This window comes from Taeniopygia guttata, chromosome 3 (genome assembly GCF_048771995.1).
Source record: "Taeniopygia guttata chromosome 3, bTaeGut7.mat, whole genome shotgun sequence".
Lineage (NCBI taxonomy): Eukaryota > Metazoa > Chordata > Aves > Passeriformes > Estrildidae > Taeniopygia > Taeniopygia guttata.
In genome coordinates this window covers 46,763,689-46,779,367 of record NC_133027.1, presented here as the reverse complement: position 1 = coordinate 46,779,367, position 15,679 = coordinate 46,763,689, and the positions used below count along the sequence as shown (strand labels likewise).

The following is a 15,679-nucleotide window of genomic DNA, read 5'->3' as shown; positions in this document are numbered from 1 at the left end:
TTTGTCTCCCATTTTCTTTATTTGTGACTGCAAGATGAAGTTTAAAACAAAATACACCCCTGCTTGGGAAAATCAGATAAACTCTTTATGAAAACCCAACTTCCTACTTACTAACAAATATTGGCCAAAAATCAGGCTTATATTGGAATGTAGCATGATCCCCATATTAACCGACACATTTCTTTTCCATCAGACCAGATTTCTTTTGACAACATCATAATATTATCTAGACATACCTCTTTCTATAAAAAGCAGCAACAACTAGAAGTGACAAATTATATCTGTCTGCAGGTATACAATCACATTATCTCTCTGTGATGCAAAGGTGCTGATTAAAAAAAATAATTCAGTCATTCAAGGAGTGTCATAAATCTAATTACATTTCATAGGGAAAAAAGCCCTTGTTTAGACAATCTACCACTTGTAGAATATTTCCAGAACCACTCCTGCCTTGGTTTTAAATATAATTATAGTTATGCATACCATCTTCTTGGTGGTGATAAAATGAGCAGTCCACACAAAGTATGCCTTATCTCAAAAAAGACAGAAGATCAATTTTCAAAACTCTTTTCCAATTCTTTCCTGAAAAATCTCAGTCTTTCAATTAAGCTACAAAATGAAACAACTGCACAGCAAGAAGGTTGCTTAGAGAAAATATTCTCTGGAAAAACAACATTGTTTTAAATCAGTCAGGAGCTAGACAGTGAGTAGCATGAAAAAAAGAAGAACCCAAATGTAAAAATATTCCCCCAGTTCAGAATTTCTTTCCTTCCCTAATGGTCAATTTGCCTCCTCCTGACCCCATCCATCTCCTGTGCCTGACCCATAGCATGCAGTTTGTCCCTGCTAGAGAAGCAAGTGTTCCAGCAGTGCTGAGCAACCTCCATTACATAAAAACACTCCCAGGCTCAGCCCTTTCCCTGCTGGAGTGAATTAAGTGTGTGGAAATGCTGGACAGCGCAGAGACAAAAAACCCCAGATAATCCTTATCCTATGTGGTATTCCTGTGCTTTCCTAGCAAATGAAGCCATGTGGAAAGCACAGGTGCACAGACACCTCCATCCCCACCAAGTGTGGTGGGAAAAGGCAGCTTCCAGGCTGCTGGTGTTGCCTGGGCAAAGCACTCTATGGAAATGCTGCTGCCTGGCTCTAAGGGCACAGAGGATAAAGGTCCAGAGCAGCTGTTTGATTTGGTATTTGCGTGTCCACTCAGCAAGCAAAAATGCTGACAGGCCCACCCTTAGGAGTATGGGTGCTTAAATCCTTTTCCTAATTCTTATCCTAAGCATCTTACTCTCACTTTAAAGTGCTGACACATCTTTAAAAATGTGCTATTGTATGGATATACATCCAGTCTTGCACAGGTGGAGAGAGAGACTGTGCCACAGAGGAAGGTGCAAGGGACAGTGCAAAGATGTTCTACCCCAGCATCTTGTGTCAGGGGCACAGACAGCAGCAGGGGATGGAAAAGATCTTGTCTTGTAGGTGACTGTCAAGTCTGGGTTTGCAGCTTGAAGTTTAATTGTGTTCAAATGCAGGACAAAAGTTAAATCTGGACTACATTTCTCCCTTCACTGGCTGAATGGTAGCTTGGGCAGCTCAAGAGATTTGCCTGTGCTTGCAGTTTTCAGCTCAGGAGGTCTAGGATTGAGGATAACTCAGACAATGCTGCAGTGAAGAAATACTTTTGGTCTTTTGTCCTGTGGTCCCAACCCACTGCTGGAAGGGAACACCACAGTCAGATGACGTATCTGAGGTACCTTCAGGAGAAGCTGCTCCCATGCCATGAGTCATACAGTGAACCACTGCACGCTTTCCCTAACCAGACACAAGCACATTCATCTTTTCTCCTGCTTTTTCTCTCCCACCACTTGTATTGTGATGCCAACAAAGTAAATTCATTTTTAAAAAGGGTGAGAATCTGTTAAAAAATGCTCTTCACTGTGAGGCTTTGCTGCAAATGTGGAGCCTTCACAAAGACCTGAGACCTGACCACTGTTTCACCTCTCTGCCTTCTGTCACTTCTCTGCAGCAGACAGAGCTGAGATGAGCAGACCTGCCTCTGCTGAACCGGCTGCCACCTCTAGTGTCAGCACTGAGTCAGCGCTTCTGTTGTTCTCCAGCTGCCCCAGGAGCAGCTGGGTTATTTCCAGGACACTGGAGTTACTGCCCTCAATAAATGGAACTGCCACTGGGGGAATGTTGTCCCTGGGAGAGCTTTCTGTAGTCAGAAGAAAGGGCTTAAGCATCAAGAGGGCAGGAAAGGCATAGTGGTTTTCTACCCAGGGGATTTTTGTGAGGCACTCCTGAGCAAAATGCAGCATCCTGGGACCTGCTTTCTGTGAGCTTTCAAGGGAGGAGCTCGCTCAAGGAGCATCAGGTGATGGGGAGACACCTCACAACACAGACTGTCCCCCAAACAAGCAAACCCAGCAAGCATTAAGGTGGGATCCAGATGTGCTCATCCTCCATGCAGAGCTGAAATCTCACCTGCTTGGTCACTCCTTCCAAGTCACACATCTCATCATAAAGCAGTAAGAAAGAGAAAACATTTTTATTTGTTTCCCCTTGTATTTTTTTCTTCTTAATAATTACTGCTACAATAGCTAGCTGAAATGCTGAGGAGCAGCTGCAATATCAGAAATTATTTTTACCTCATTATAAAAAATTATCCTTTTTAAAGGGAGAGAGGCAGAATGGAGATTAGAAGTTCTAGTGCTTCGTCGGGTGTTACTTAGCACCTGTGAATCATTACATTGATAAAAATATGCACAGACTCACTTTTCAGGTTTAAAAGTGTTTTGTCCTTTTGTTTGCTTAGCTAAATAAAGAGGGTTTGTTTGACCTGTGATTTTGAATCCAGCTGGCTTTTTCATATACAGTGACTCATACAAAGCAGCCTGCAGAGTCAGTCTCTTTTCCACTGTTTCACTGTGGATTTAGGCAGAAGCCCCCCAGAAAATCAAGCAGTGTGGGGGGCTTTCAGCCCCTACTGGCCCCCAACCAGGTCTTCCTCACCAGAGCTGTGCTCTTCATTCTGTAATTGCTCCTGCTGAAACAAGGGAGCTCATCACAGTAAGAGGTACTTCAAGCAAGCCAAATAACTGGGATTTGGTCTTGCAAGGCGTTGCAAGTCCAGTATGATTTTCAAGGTTGGTAATGAACCATTAGTTTCTAATGAAGATTGGAGTTGAGGCCTGACTCAAAATGGTTGCTTTTTTGTAATGAGATACTGCCATTATCTTGGCTGAAGTGCAAATAGAGCATCACTAGTTTCAGTGGGAACAGGCTGGGAGCTCTTTAGACCAAGTCTGTCATTATTTTACCTAGATCAGAGTAAGGCAAGGCTTTTTAAAGAGTGGTAAAGCATGAAATCTCATTTCCATTTCCAGAAAAGACTACTAAGAATACACCACAACCAAACATTGAACCTAATCCCTGCACCTCACTCAGTGTTTTCTCTCCTTGTAGACTGCACCATTGGCATGAGAACATAAAAAGCTTTGAGCCCATGGGCCTGTAGGGACAAGAAAACAGTAATTGCAACTGCCATTGCAGTTTTGGTCTCTACGTGGGCAAAGTTGCCCATGGACTTTTGGAAATAGAAGATCAGACACAGTCCCTCTTGAGCTGACACATGGTTGTCCCCTGGGCTGGCTTCCCACTGGGGATATGGGGGAGACACAGCCCTGCCCTGCCCTGTAACTGGAAATGGGGCTCCAGGAACTTTTGTCTCCCCAAATAATTTCATTATTAAGGTCAAAGTGCCATCATCTAATAACATGAGGAGTTTGTGGGTCCAGATATTGCAAGTGCACCATTTTCTCAAATAAATGCTGTTAGAAGAAAAAACTCTGAAATGAAAATACAGGTGTCACGCTATACACAACTCTTGGACTTCCTCCATCATCAAAATGAGATGTTTGGGGAGAGAAGAGATTAGGTAGCATCCTTTATGTTATTCCACTCAGGTATTCCTGCAGATCTGAATTCACTTTGAAAATTAAAGCTGTATTTTACTGCAAGTGGCTTGATATCAACTCCACTGTCAGGGCTAACTGAAACATATTTCTCCTCTTTTACCTTAGTTTTTCCTAGAAATTATGAGTCAGCATATCTTTCTGAATGTGGCATATAGAAAAGAAACTTGCATCTGTATTGTCTCAGGAAAATTAATGTCTAGGATCACTGTAATATGAATTTTCTTCCTGGAAGAGAAGACTGCTTGGGGAAACACTTTGAAAGTGTCACATTTTTGACAGGAGGGATTCAGCTTTATTTTTTAGTCACAGTGAATCACTGGGGAAAGTGGTAACTGAAAATGTAATCATATAACAGAAAAAAAAAAAAAACAACAAAGTTGCATTTAAAGCAACATGAACTAAAATCGGAAGAGTAACCCATCTAAGTAATTTACACTCCTCGATTTATTGGTTTATTACTCAAGTAAGATTCTATTCAGTTAAGTTCTTTATCTAATTTTTATACAGAATGTCACTGTGCAATAAATTCATGGTGAAAATCCTCCCATGACAGACAGGGTTAAAAGAGGGAGGTTGCATTAGAGGTGACCTGTGGCAGATTCTGCCCCCTGTAGGACTAAAAGTAAGGATAAGAAGCTTCTCCTAGGGGTTTTAGAGCCAATGCTGGTCTTCAGAGCCTGTATAGGGCTCCCAGAAACCTGCTCAGATCCTACAGGACATCTCACACCTGGATGCAGGGTCAGTGCCAGCGTGTGAGGATCTGCACTCAGCAACCCTCTCCCGTGGTTTTGGTCCAGTCAACAAAGGCATGACAAAGATTTATGAGGCTAAAACCTAGCAGGTGGTACTTTTTCTAGTTTTAACAGAAACCTTTGCCACATTTCACCTGTCTGAGACACTCACTTTCCCCTCAGCAGTTACTGTTGTGGGTGTTGCAGCATCTTTGGCTGAGTCTCTGCAGGGGGAGGTCAGAGCACAGTGAGGATGCTCCAGCCAGCAGTTTGGTCCCTGGCTTTGCAAGGTGAAGGGAGCTTGAGCACTCTCTGTGCCACCCAGGCACAGGGACCCTTTTATTTGCTGGCTTAGACATAGCATATGAGATGTGGCCTTAAAAAGGGGTAAAAACATCTTTTTTTACCAGCAACTTGAGAGCTCTTAATTTGAGCAGTATTTTGACCTATAATAAATTCTAGTTTGAATTATATTTGTAACACCTCTGCAACAGTTCCCTGAAGAACTGCATGCCTGAAGGTACCCATCAATTACAATGTCAGATTTGTGATTATTAAAATGTATAAAAATAGTGGAACTAGCAGTCTGGAATACCAATTTTTCTTTTAAATGAAAGATCTTTGTGTTATCAGTGAAATTATGCTGGGTTTCATAATACTTGCACATAATACAGTATTACTGATTCACAGCCTCTCTGAGGTTTGTTGGTTCATTGTGGACCTAACTGCTTCAGCAGGCAGAAATTTGATCCATTGCCAGTCATAAACTGGGAAAAACAGTAGTCCAAACTTTATATATGGTACCATGCATATAAAAGGAATCTGCTTCAGCCCTTAAATACAAAGAGAAGCATAGTGATAAACTATAACATAACCAAGATGTAAGTGTAGCATAGCTATAAATAAATGAACAGTAACACTGCTCCTGAAGTCTGCTGCATGTGCTGTTGTTTTGAATAAATCAGTCACTGGTGGATTTGAACCTGAGTGAAGGAGTGCTCCAAACTCTGAACAACATTGACCTCTGATGGACTCTCTGAAGCCACTAAGCCAGGGGACTGTCAGAAGACTGTACACTGCTCTGAGACAGGCAGACAGCAAAGATGCAGCATGAAGTCCAAGAACAAGGAGGCAGAGAAACAATTCAGATTCCCCTCAGAACTGTGGATGATAAGGAAAATCCACATATTATGGCATTTTACAGACTTTTAAGAAAGAATACTGTGCCTTTTTTTCCCTTTTCCTTTTTTACCTTTTGGCATTAGACTTAAATAGGAAAAAAGAGCCCAGCTTAGAGAATTCTGTTCCCCACAGTATGATAATTTTTAAATGGGTCATTATTGTAAAGGGCTAATTTATAACTTGAAAATTAAAGCTACTGGGAGCCTGGTAAGTAAGTGTAACAAGCAGCCTATTTGACTAGGCTATTTGTTTCCTTGGTTGTTGGAGGTGAAAAAAAAAAAAAAAAAAGAATTTGTGCTCTCCGTTACTCTTTGCCAGACTAAAGCAGAGAACAAACAAGCAGGAAGGTGCCTTTCTTGGTCTAGTATTTAATCTCCATAGTGAATGATGATCTCTTTAGGCAGAATTACATGGGGAGCCTTCAAAAGTAAACAAAGGGACTTCACTCAACTCTTCTTTCTAAATGTATCTGAACACACAATGTTAGATTACATTTTATATATTTTTATTTGTATACAAAATGTTATAATTTATCAATGTTGTGCAGCAAAGTATAGATAGACACACACATCACATCCATACGTCCCCACCCCCTTCCCTCCCCAACACACACACTTAGAAATACGACACGAACACAACTTTCTTTCCCTCTGCCCTTCAGAAAGGCAACACTGTTTTGGCAGGTCAGCAGCTAGAAATAAGGTGCTATAGTCAAGCGGTACCGGAATGTCTTCACTTTACAAATGTGATGTGCAAATTTATATACAACCACATTGTTATTTTTTTTTTCAGGGAACCCGAAACTCCACACCCCGAACCACTCTCCGAGATACAAATATGTATAAAGTGCTAATACTTAAGCATGTTTCCAATGACTTCACGACGTAGTTTGAAGTTTAGAACAGGCACTGTACTAGTTCACTGGGTAGATTGTCACTGGGTGCAGTTTGACAGAGAAACTCAGACGTCGCTGGGGGACCGGGAGCGAAAGGACACTTTAGCCTGAAAGCAGCCACAGAAGAGCACCCACATGGACCTCTGGATTTCCTGGTTTCTGTAGGCATAAATGATGGGGTTGATCATGGAGTTGTAGGTAGCAGGTAGGAGCGTGGCATACGTGTACACAGAAGGATAGTCAGGATCCCCCACCACACAGTAGATGGCAAAAGGCAGCCAGCTGGCTCCGAAAGTCCCAAGGATGATAGCCAGGGTAGACACTCCTTTTTTGGTGGTGACATAGTGCGAAGCAGTCAGAAAGTGCTGCTGGAGAGCTATCTGGTGGGCATGCCTGCAGACAATCTTGCAGATCTCGATGTATAGATGGAGCATGATGAGGAAAATGAGAAAGAAAGAGGCAGACAGCAGCGTCACGTTACTCTTGGTCAAGGGTCTGACGACGCTGCAGGAGGTGCGGTCGTGGAGGCAGTTCCAGCCCAGGACGGGCAGCAGCCCCAGGCAGAGGGAGACCCCCCAGGCACCCGCCAGCATGGTGTGGATGCAGAGCACCGTCCTCTCCGAGTAGTAGGTGAGGGCATTGTAGAGGGAGAGGTAGCGATCGACCGTGATGGCCAGCAAGCTACTCACGGAGGCGGCGAAGGAGGCGACGAGGAAGCCCACCGTCAGCAGGCTGACCGTCTCCGAGCGGATCACGTACTGGAAAACGAAGTTGAGGATGAGGCCGAGGCCGGCCAGGAGGTCAGCCGTGGCCAGGCTGCCTACCAGCACGAACATGGGGGTGCGCAGGGCGGGCGAGTAGCAGATGATGGCAACCACCAAGGCGTTCTCGCAGGCGATGGCGGTGCCGGACACGCAGAGCATCACATCCCAGGGGTTGAGGGCGGCGGGCGCGGGGGGCCGCGACGAGAGCTCCAGCGAGGAGTTGCCGCCGCCGGCCGGCAGCCGCGGGGCCGCCGCTCCGCTCTCGTTCAGGGCTGCCGCTGCCTCCATCGCCGCCCGGGCGGCCGGGGCTGCGCGGGGACCGCGGCGGAGCGGCGATGGGCCGTGGGCAGCTGGGGCGGCGGTGGGGCGGCGGTGGGGCGGCGGTGGGGCGGCGGTGGGGCGGCGGGGCGCGCATGCCGGGCGGCGGCACCGCGCCCGCCCTGTCTGTGGTGCTGAAGCCGCAGAAGTTTCCCGCCGGCCCGGCCGCCCCCGCGCCCCGCCCCGCACACACGTCAGGGGCGGGCCGGGCCGGGCAGCCCGGGCGGCGGGAGCGGGGCGGGCCTGGGCGCCGTGCTGTGAGGCGGCGGGGGCAGCGCCGGCCCCTCTCCCCGCCCGGCTCCGGGGAAGGGAGGGTTGGGTCGGGGGCTCCGGGAGAGAGAAGTGAGCACACACTCACATACACACGCACACACACACACACACACACACTCACTCACACACACACTCACACACAGGCAAGGAGCCGGTTCTCCCGCTGCTCTTCTCCCCGCTCCGCAGCCGCTTCTCCCGCGGTGGGTGCCGTCCGTGCAGCATTGGGTGTAAGGGCTCTGAGCCCAGCGGGAGCTCCGCGCTCCGCCGGGTGGAAATGTGCCCGAGTAGCGCTCGAAGCAGCTGTGGAAAAGCTCGTTCCACAGTTACGCTCTCTGCACAGCATATACTCTGCGGCTTACAGCCTGTTCGCCACCGAAAGCACCCGCGCCGTTTTCTGAGGTCCCCAAAATGTTAAGGTCAATCCATAGAAGACTCAATCCCATGGGCATAACAGATACCAGTTCTCTCCTTGTCTCACCCTTTGTGTGTCACAACCAAGCAGCAGCCAGCACGTTCTCTCTCTAAAGCATGAATAGATGAAGCAGAATCACAGGATCGCGAGGGCTGGGGGGATCTCTGGAGAAACACGCAGTCCAACCTCCCTGCCAAGGCAGGGTCAGTACAGAGCCCGTGACACAGGAACATGCCAGGTGGGTCTTGAATATCTCCAGAGAGGGAGACTCCACAACCTCCCCGGGCAGCCTGTTCCAGTGTTCTGCCACCCTCTGTATAAAGAAGTTCTTCCTCAGGTTGAGGTAGAATTTCTTGCATTTTAGTGTACAGCCATTGATCCTCATCCTGCCACTGGGCACCACCAAAAAGAGCCTGGCACCATCCTGCATTTGAAATATTTATACATATTGATATGGTCAAAGGATAGGTAACATTCTTGTGCCCATTGATGACAAAACCAGTATCAAAAAAATGTGGGCAGTGGGTAGCTCCCCTCTGCCTCAGTCTGGGACACTGCGTTCATTCTGTGACTGACAATCAAAAGAATGTGAAATAAAATAGCCTCTCAGTTATGAGAACAGCATGTAAACCATCTAGACACAATTTTGAAAAATACATTAGAAGAAAATGTGTTTACTGTCTTGAACAGTCCAAACAAAGCATGCAGGCTGTGCCACAGTAAAAGGTGGGCACATTCAAAAAGAATTAGTGTCAGCACTCATTACATCCACCCCTGTCGATGTCCTCCTGCAGGCTAAACACTATCATCAAGGCAAGCTGTGGACACTCTGTACCTCTGTAAACAACTGAAGCCATCGCTCCCCAGGAATTCTGAAACACAGATCTCAGAAAAGCTTAATTTGGAAGGCATCAGTGGAGGTTATGTCTGGGGCATCTCTCCTGTCCCACCACCTGCTCAGAGCAGGGACAGCATCAACTGTGCAAAGGTTTTCCTCAGGGTCTCATTCAGTCAAGTCTGATTACCCCCAAGGAAGATTGTACAGCCTCTCTGGGCAACCTGCGGCTCTGCTTCACCCTCAACTGTGAAGATTTTTCCGTTTTATTTAGTAATTCCCTTCACTACAACTTGTGTCCACGATCCCTGTGGGGTGTTCTGCCATTTTTTTTGTATGTTGTCCCTTATTTATCCAGGCACTAAAACAGCATTAGTAGCTGCAGTAAAACCAGTTTCAAGCGGAGTTAAGAGGGGTTTGCAAGTCTCCTCAACTCAAGCACTTGGTCGAGTACCCCTGCAATAGTTTAGAACATAGCAGTTGCCTCTTCCAGCTGCAGAACAGGTATGGCTAATGTAAACTTGGATTAAGATTAATATTGAAATCACAAGAATCACAGCGTGGAAAGAGCTTCTACAGAGCAAGGCAACAGAAGGCAAGGTAAAATCTCAGGTAAAGTAAAATTCTGTATTTGCCCAGAGGAAATCCTCCAGTCTGCCTCTCAAACAGAGGTGGTTAATTTCAACATTAATTAAAATGACTGTGGCAGAATAAATTATTCCAAACATCTTTCAAAATTGATTAAAAATGCTGCCACTCAAACTTAGCAAGTCAGGTTTGCAAACATGAACCAGCTGGGGTCCATATAAAGCTGTAAGATCTACAGTAATTTTATGGCATCTAAAAAGCAGAAAGATAAATGTAATTTATCTGGTTTTCAGTAATGAGATGTGGTGTGGAAAGTCTTGGTTTGTGGCCAATTTGTCACATCTTTGACCAACCTGTTACTGCTGGGAAACTAGTATGTGCCAGGTCTTGGCTACAATAGCATGTGTATCACAGGACAGTGTATTTTTTTTATATTGTGGATTTTAAACGGTTTTCCTTAATTGAAAACATTAAGAGCCCATGCTGCCAAGGCAGAAGTCATTTCATGTGTAGTGAAACCTTGTGAGAGTGTTAGGATCTGAGAGTAAGATGTAGGAAGAGTTTTTAGCCTGAGAGCAGGCTAGTCTCACACCCTGCGCCTGTGGTCACAAATTTTACTCGAGGAAAGAATTGCTCAACCACCGTAGCGTGTCTCTGAACAGGAGCTGCACATGTCCAGCTTGTCTTTGCTCCTTGAGTCAGGTTTTTTCTGAGTTCTTCCAACTCTTTAGTTCCCTCATTTCCCTGGACTTTCACCCTTTCAAGAGAAGGATGCTCTTGCAGTCCTCGTCAGGTTCTTACAGAGCCCACGGAGCAGTGCTGTGTGTCTTCCTCATCTCCCTCACATTGCCAAGTATCAACTGGCAGGGTTAGGGACCAGCTCCACGCTTATTAAAATGGTTACACCTCCTTGGGAAATGTTTGTATTTCCAGAGCTGTCATTAAAGGCCTTTTATCTTCTTCGTAGAGATTCATCAGTCATTCCAACAAAAGGTGAGCCGTCTGGATTGCTCTTAATTTTAACTCGTTGTGGGAAAAAAAGAGGACTCAATGAGTAGATACAAAGCTGGTGCCTAAAAGCCACCACATTTCCCACAGCACCATAAGGAGCAGCAGAGAGAAAAGTCTGGTCAGACCTTTTGCATAGTCATCAAGATGTTTTTATCTTGCCCTCCTAGCTGAGGCTGGATCTGCAGATCTCACAGGAGAACATAAACATAAAAAGCTATGTTCCAGCAGTGCATACCTAAGCATCGTGTATGATATAACTCAGTAATTATCTTAGTGAGTTTCTGAAAATTAAGTAGCAACAAAATAAAAAAGTTGCTGAAACAAATGTTTTAAAAACCTCTCTGCTTGAATTCTCCATCTGTTCTGAGAGCTGAGCAGTATTGTCGTGTAATTTTAATATGTGATTACTTAATTTCAGTTAACTATGGATTATTTTGCTAACTGGTATTTTTAATGATTAATTGAGTAAATGTTAGGTATTATTAAATGTGCTTTACATAGCAAGAGTTGGAACCAACAAAAATTTATCTTCAAAATTTATCTTTCCAATAACATGCTGAAAATATTGAAGAGACATTTTTCTTCTGGCAACATAAAGAAGCCTTAAAATAAAGGCGGGAGGAGGGGAAGAGAAAAGAGGATAACACAGATGGCGAGCTCACCAGCGTTGGCATTTTGGAGATGTCTATACAGCTGGTGTGAAAAGATGTTTTAAGCCCTTAGCAATCCATTTAGATGCTTCTTCAAGTTTATAATTTTCCTGAGTTGGTGAACTCAGCTGAGTCACCTGGTGACACCAATTTCCAGGTTTTTACTAATGATACCCTCTGCTTGATCCTTCATATTTGGACAGGTGTCTACCTGCAAACATTGCAAAACCTACTGGTGACATAAACCTCAGAGGAGTTCAAACACCATTTAGAATTTCAATCTCATCCTCCGCAGTCCTGTTTCTCCACCACACACCTTGTTTCCTGCATGGACCTTGACTGTGCTTCTTGATGGAGAACTCATGGTGCTACCACTCCTTTATGAAAAGTTTCCAGCTGCTTGGATGCTGTGCCCCTCATAAAAATACATTCCAGAAAACAGCCTGAACATCTGTAAAATCTGTTTCACTTGCACAGTAAGGCTACACAGGTCTGCATAAACAGAAGAAAACAACTATCACACTTTTTCTAGCACATGCTTTGGTTGAAAATCCTGGTTTACTCGGTTACATTTAGAAGGTTGCATTTGTCCAATGGATTTTATGGGTGCTTTTGAATTATACTGCATCTTAGGTGGTCTCTGAATCACTAGCAGGAAGTATAGGGACAAACTTCACATAAGCAGGCGAAAATCTGCCTTCAATAATGTAAGAAATACTAGTCAGAATGAATTCAGGCTGAACCTGAGGTCGAATTTTTTTTCTGAGGTAGAATTCCCACCCAACCTCCCCTGGCCCTGCCCCACTCACAGTTTCAGCAGCTGCTGGTTCTGCCCTTGGCTGACAGTGGCAAGGTTCCAGGCTCTGATTCCTCTTCCTCCTCCCACTCCCACTGCAGACAGGATGAGTTTTGGATGCAGCTTTGACCTCTTAAGCTTAGACAGAGGCACCTTTTCTGAATGTTCACCACCCAGACATGTTTATTTTTGAGAAGTTGTTTTGAAAGCTTGAGCTTTTGTATTATCATTTAGAAAGGGCACAGATACTATGAGAGCTATCAACACGTGCTTAGCAATCTCTACCTCTATCAGCCCACTGCCAGCAGCCAGCCAGGGTGAGGCAGAGGAGCTAGCTGAGCTTCCAAAGGAGTAACTTAGGCCAGCAACTTTGGATGTGGAAAGAGCTGCACGTGGGTTTGTATGGTAACTGCTTACCCTTATTGGAAAAGTTAGCCTCTGGTCCACTCTATTTATTTCTAGAGATAAGTGATGAATCAGCCGAAGCTAAATACACATATTTTGCACCTTTCCTTCCTTGCCCTGCTTGTTCTGTTGATGGAAAGAAAGCAGCAGCAACAAAGGTCATTCATCACTAGATGTGTCATCAAGTGCAATGGAACAAAGTCTTTTATTGTTCTTATTAATTTAAACTTTTTCAAAACCTTTTTGCTAAAGTTTTTGAAAGGCTTCAAACTGGTCTTTAAATTGCACATCTAAGAGAGGGAGTCCAGAGTTCACCTAACAAATGTTTTGCCGCTTTGTAAAAAGCAACTGCAAATTTATTTTGCTAAAATAACTAAAACCACTAGTTTCTGTTGTTCCATGTGATTCTATAAGTTGATGAACGGTGGCTACACAGGAGGGTGTAGATAGATATTTTTCATTAAAGTTAATAGTGAATTTGATAACAATTTTTCCAGATAGTAGAATGCCAGCTAAAAATAAATTTCATTGTGGAAAAAGCACTATGCCCATCTCCCTCTCTGAAATTGCTTTATTGGAAATTGCAAGAAGACAGCCCCATCATCACCCATGGGTAATTTCCCTGCCTGCAGCACAGACGTGGCTCTGTGGGCCAGTTCCTATAAAGGGCTTGGGGAACAACAGTAAGGTATGAGCCTCCCCAAAATGGGAAAAAATATATTTCTAAGCCAGGAATCCCAATGCTGGGGATCTGTTGAGCAGGTAGAGCTCAGAATAGGGTCCAGCTGGAGAATAGGATAAGCTCAACCATGGGTCTGACCAGAGGGATAGGCTGCGACAACAGTTCTGCACTTCTGCCCAAGAAGGATCTGCCCTAGAACACATTCCCAAAAATTGGTACTCTTGTTTTTGTTTGTAGAGACCCAAGCAGGGTATTTTTATAAAATCTAGAAGAAAACATTTGCCCAGACACAGCCCCTTAGGTACTTATGTAATGACTGAACATGTCCCTATGGAATTGGTAGGGGAAGTCTGATTCTCTGCCCCACATCTCCCACAGGAATGAATTAGGCCCCCACGTAAAATTTGGGCCAACAACCATATTAAGCAGCCACTGCATGTAATACAGAAACATTGGTTTTGAGGCAGGAGCAAATCTCCAGCTTCACTCACCTTGTGAGGCTGTAGTCAGGCTTTGTTTCCTCCTCCTGCTCTGGTACATCTCCACACAGCCTCAGTACAAAATGAGCTGTACTCAAGGTACTGTACTCAATCCTCTGTTGCTGGTTTTCCAATTTGTCCTTAAAATTGCCCTTAAAATTTCAGTGATGGAGCTGGTCCGATCTCCATAGGCAATTTCTTCCAGGGCTAAACTAATTTCCCTAATTACAAGGTGGAAGCCAAGAAACACTGGGTGGCCTTGAGTCACTAAACTGCAAGAAATCCCAGGCATCTGAGAAGATTGCATCCTAAAAAGATGTGGTAGAACAGGTGAGATCTTTTCTGTTAATGGCAGGAAAGCAGGCAAAGAGCTGCTGCTTTCTTCTTCAGAGAGGAAGGCTGTACCTTCAGCAGTGGGGCAGGTTATGGGGAGAAAGCAAAGTCCCTGCCTGCCAGTGGGAATGCTGTCCTGGGGTGCTTGGTCTGGGAATTTGAAATCACAGGCACAGATCCATACATCCCAACCAAATATATTATATATCAAATTAGATATTACCCAGAGACACTAATAACTCAGGTGTAAACTAACAGCATCTACATATATACACCCTTGTTATTTTAAAGTTTAGTTCTGTACATATTTTGTATGAGTCTTCCAGATACAAATATAGTTTCATATTTCTTTACTTGTCAGCTTGGCAAAACTTATAGAAGACTTTTCCTCTAAGAGAACAAATTAAAGCAAGTCTAAAACAAGCCAGTTACTGCTCAACAGCCTGGGTGTCTGCCAGCAAGAAACAAATTGATGAATACTTATCTGTGTCAGTAACAGAGAATTGCAAATTCTCAGGAAACATTTTTTTTGTAGGGTTTTTTTTTTTTTCCCTGTGTGGCAAGGCTGAAGTTATTAGAATGGCGGGGTGCTTACAGGGAAGATCATCAGGGCAGGGATGATTACATCTCCCAAGGCTTGGAAAGGCTGGGAAAAATCCACAGACAAAGCAAATACATTCAACTTGCTCTCTTCCTCCTCATCCCACAAGTGAACCCATGCTCAGCTTGGCAGTACCAAATGCAGGGACCCAATGGTGTGATGTCCATAGCTTTGGAGTCTTCCATAAAAATGCTCATGCTGATGTAGATCACAAATGAGTAGTTTTCCAGGCAGAAGAACAATTGTTTCACCCCTGTAATCCCTGCAGAAGGGTCTGTTTCTTGACATGAGCACTAGAAGGGCCTTCTAATATGTCAAGTTTTTCACTATTATTTCCAAAAAGCCTATGAGGTAGAATTAGGGGTTTGAAATAGAGTGGTAGGACATGGAGAGCTTTAAATCCAAAATTGTGGGTTGAGTCACTAGCTAGAAGTTAATGAAAAAATTAGGGACTTTGAAGAGCTGAAGGCAGCAATGTGCTTTGTGTAGAGAGCGAAAGAGCAAAACCCAAGCTGAGCATCAATACTTCACTGTTGATATATGTGCTAATTGATAGCATCCACTTTTTATCTAATCAAGAAAGTGTGTATGTATGCCATGAAAAATAAAAATTGATTGCTTTCTTCTATGGCCACAAACACTGTGGCATGGTGTGCAGTGGCTGAACTCAGCCTTTGGTTCCTCTTCTTGGGAATACTGGAGTAGGGGTCACCGTCCCTAACAGACTGCTCTTCTCATGAA

General features: G+C 44.5%; 1 protein-coding gene across 1 annotated transcript; it reads right to left on the bottom strand.

Annotated features, from left to right (window-relative positions):
• Window positions 1–6,379: 6,379 nt before the first annotated feature.
• GPR6 (G protein-coupled receptor 6) lies at window positions 6,380–7,938 on the bottom strand. Its single transcript, XM_030267732.4, has one exon. The coding sequence runs from the start codon at window positions 7,841–7,843 to the stop codon at window positions 6,857–6,859; it is 987 nt and encodes a 328-aa protein (XP_030123592.3). The 5' UTR covers window positions 7,844–7,938; the 3' UTR covers window positions 6,380–6,856.
• Window positions 7,939–15,679: the final 7,741 nt, after the last annotated feature.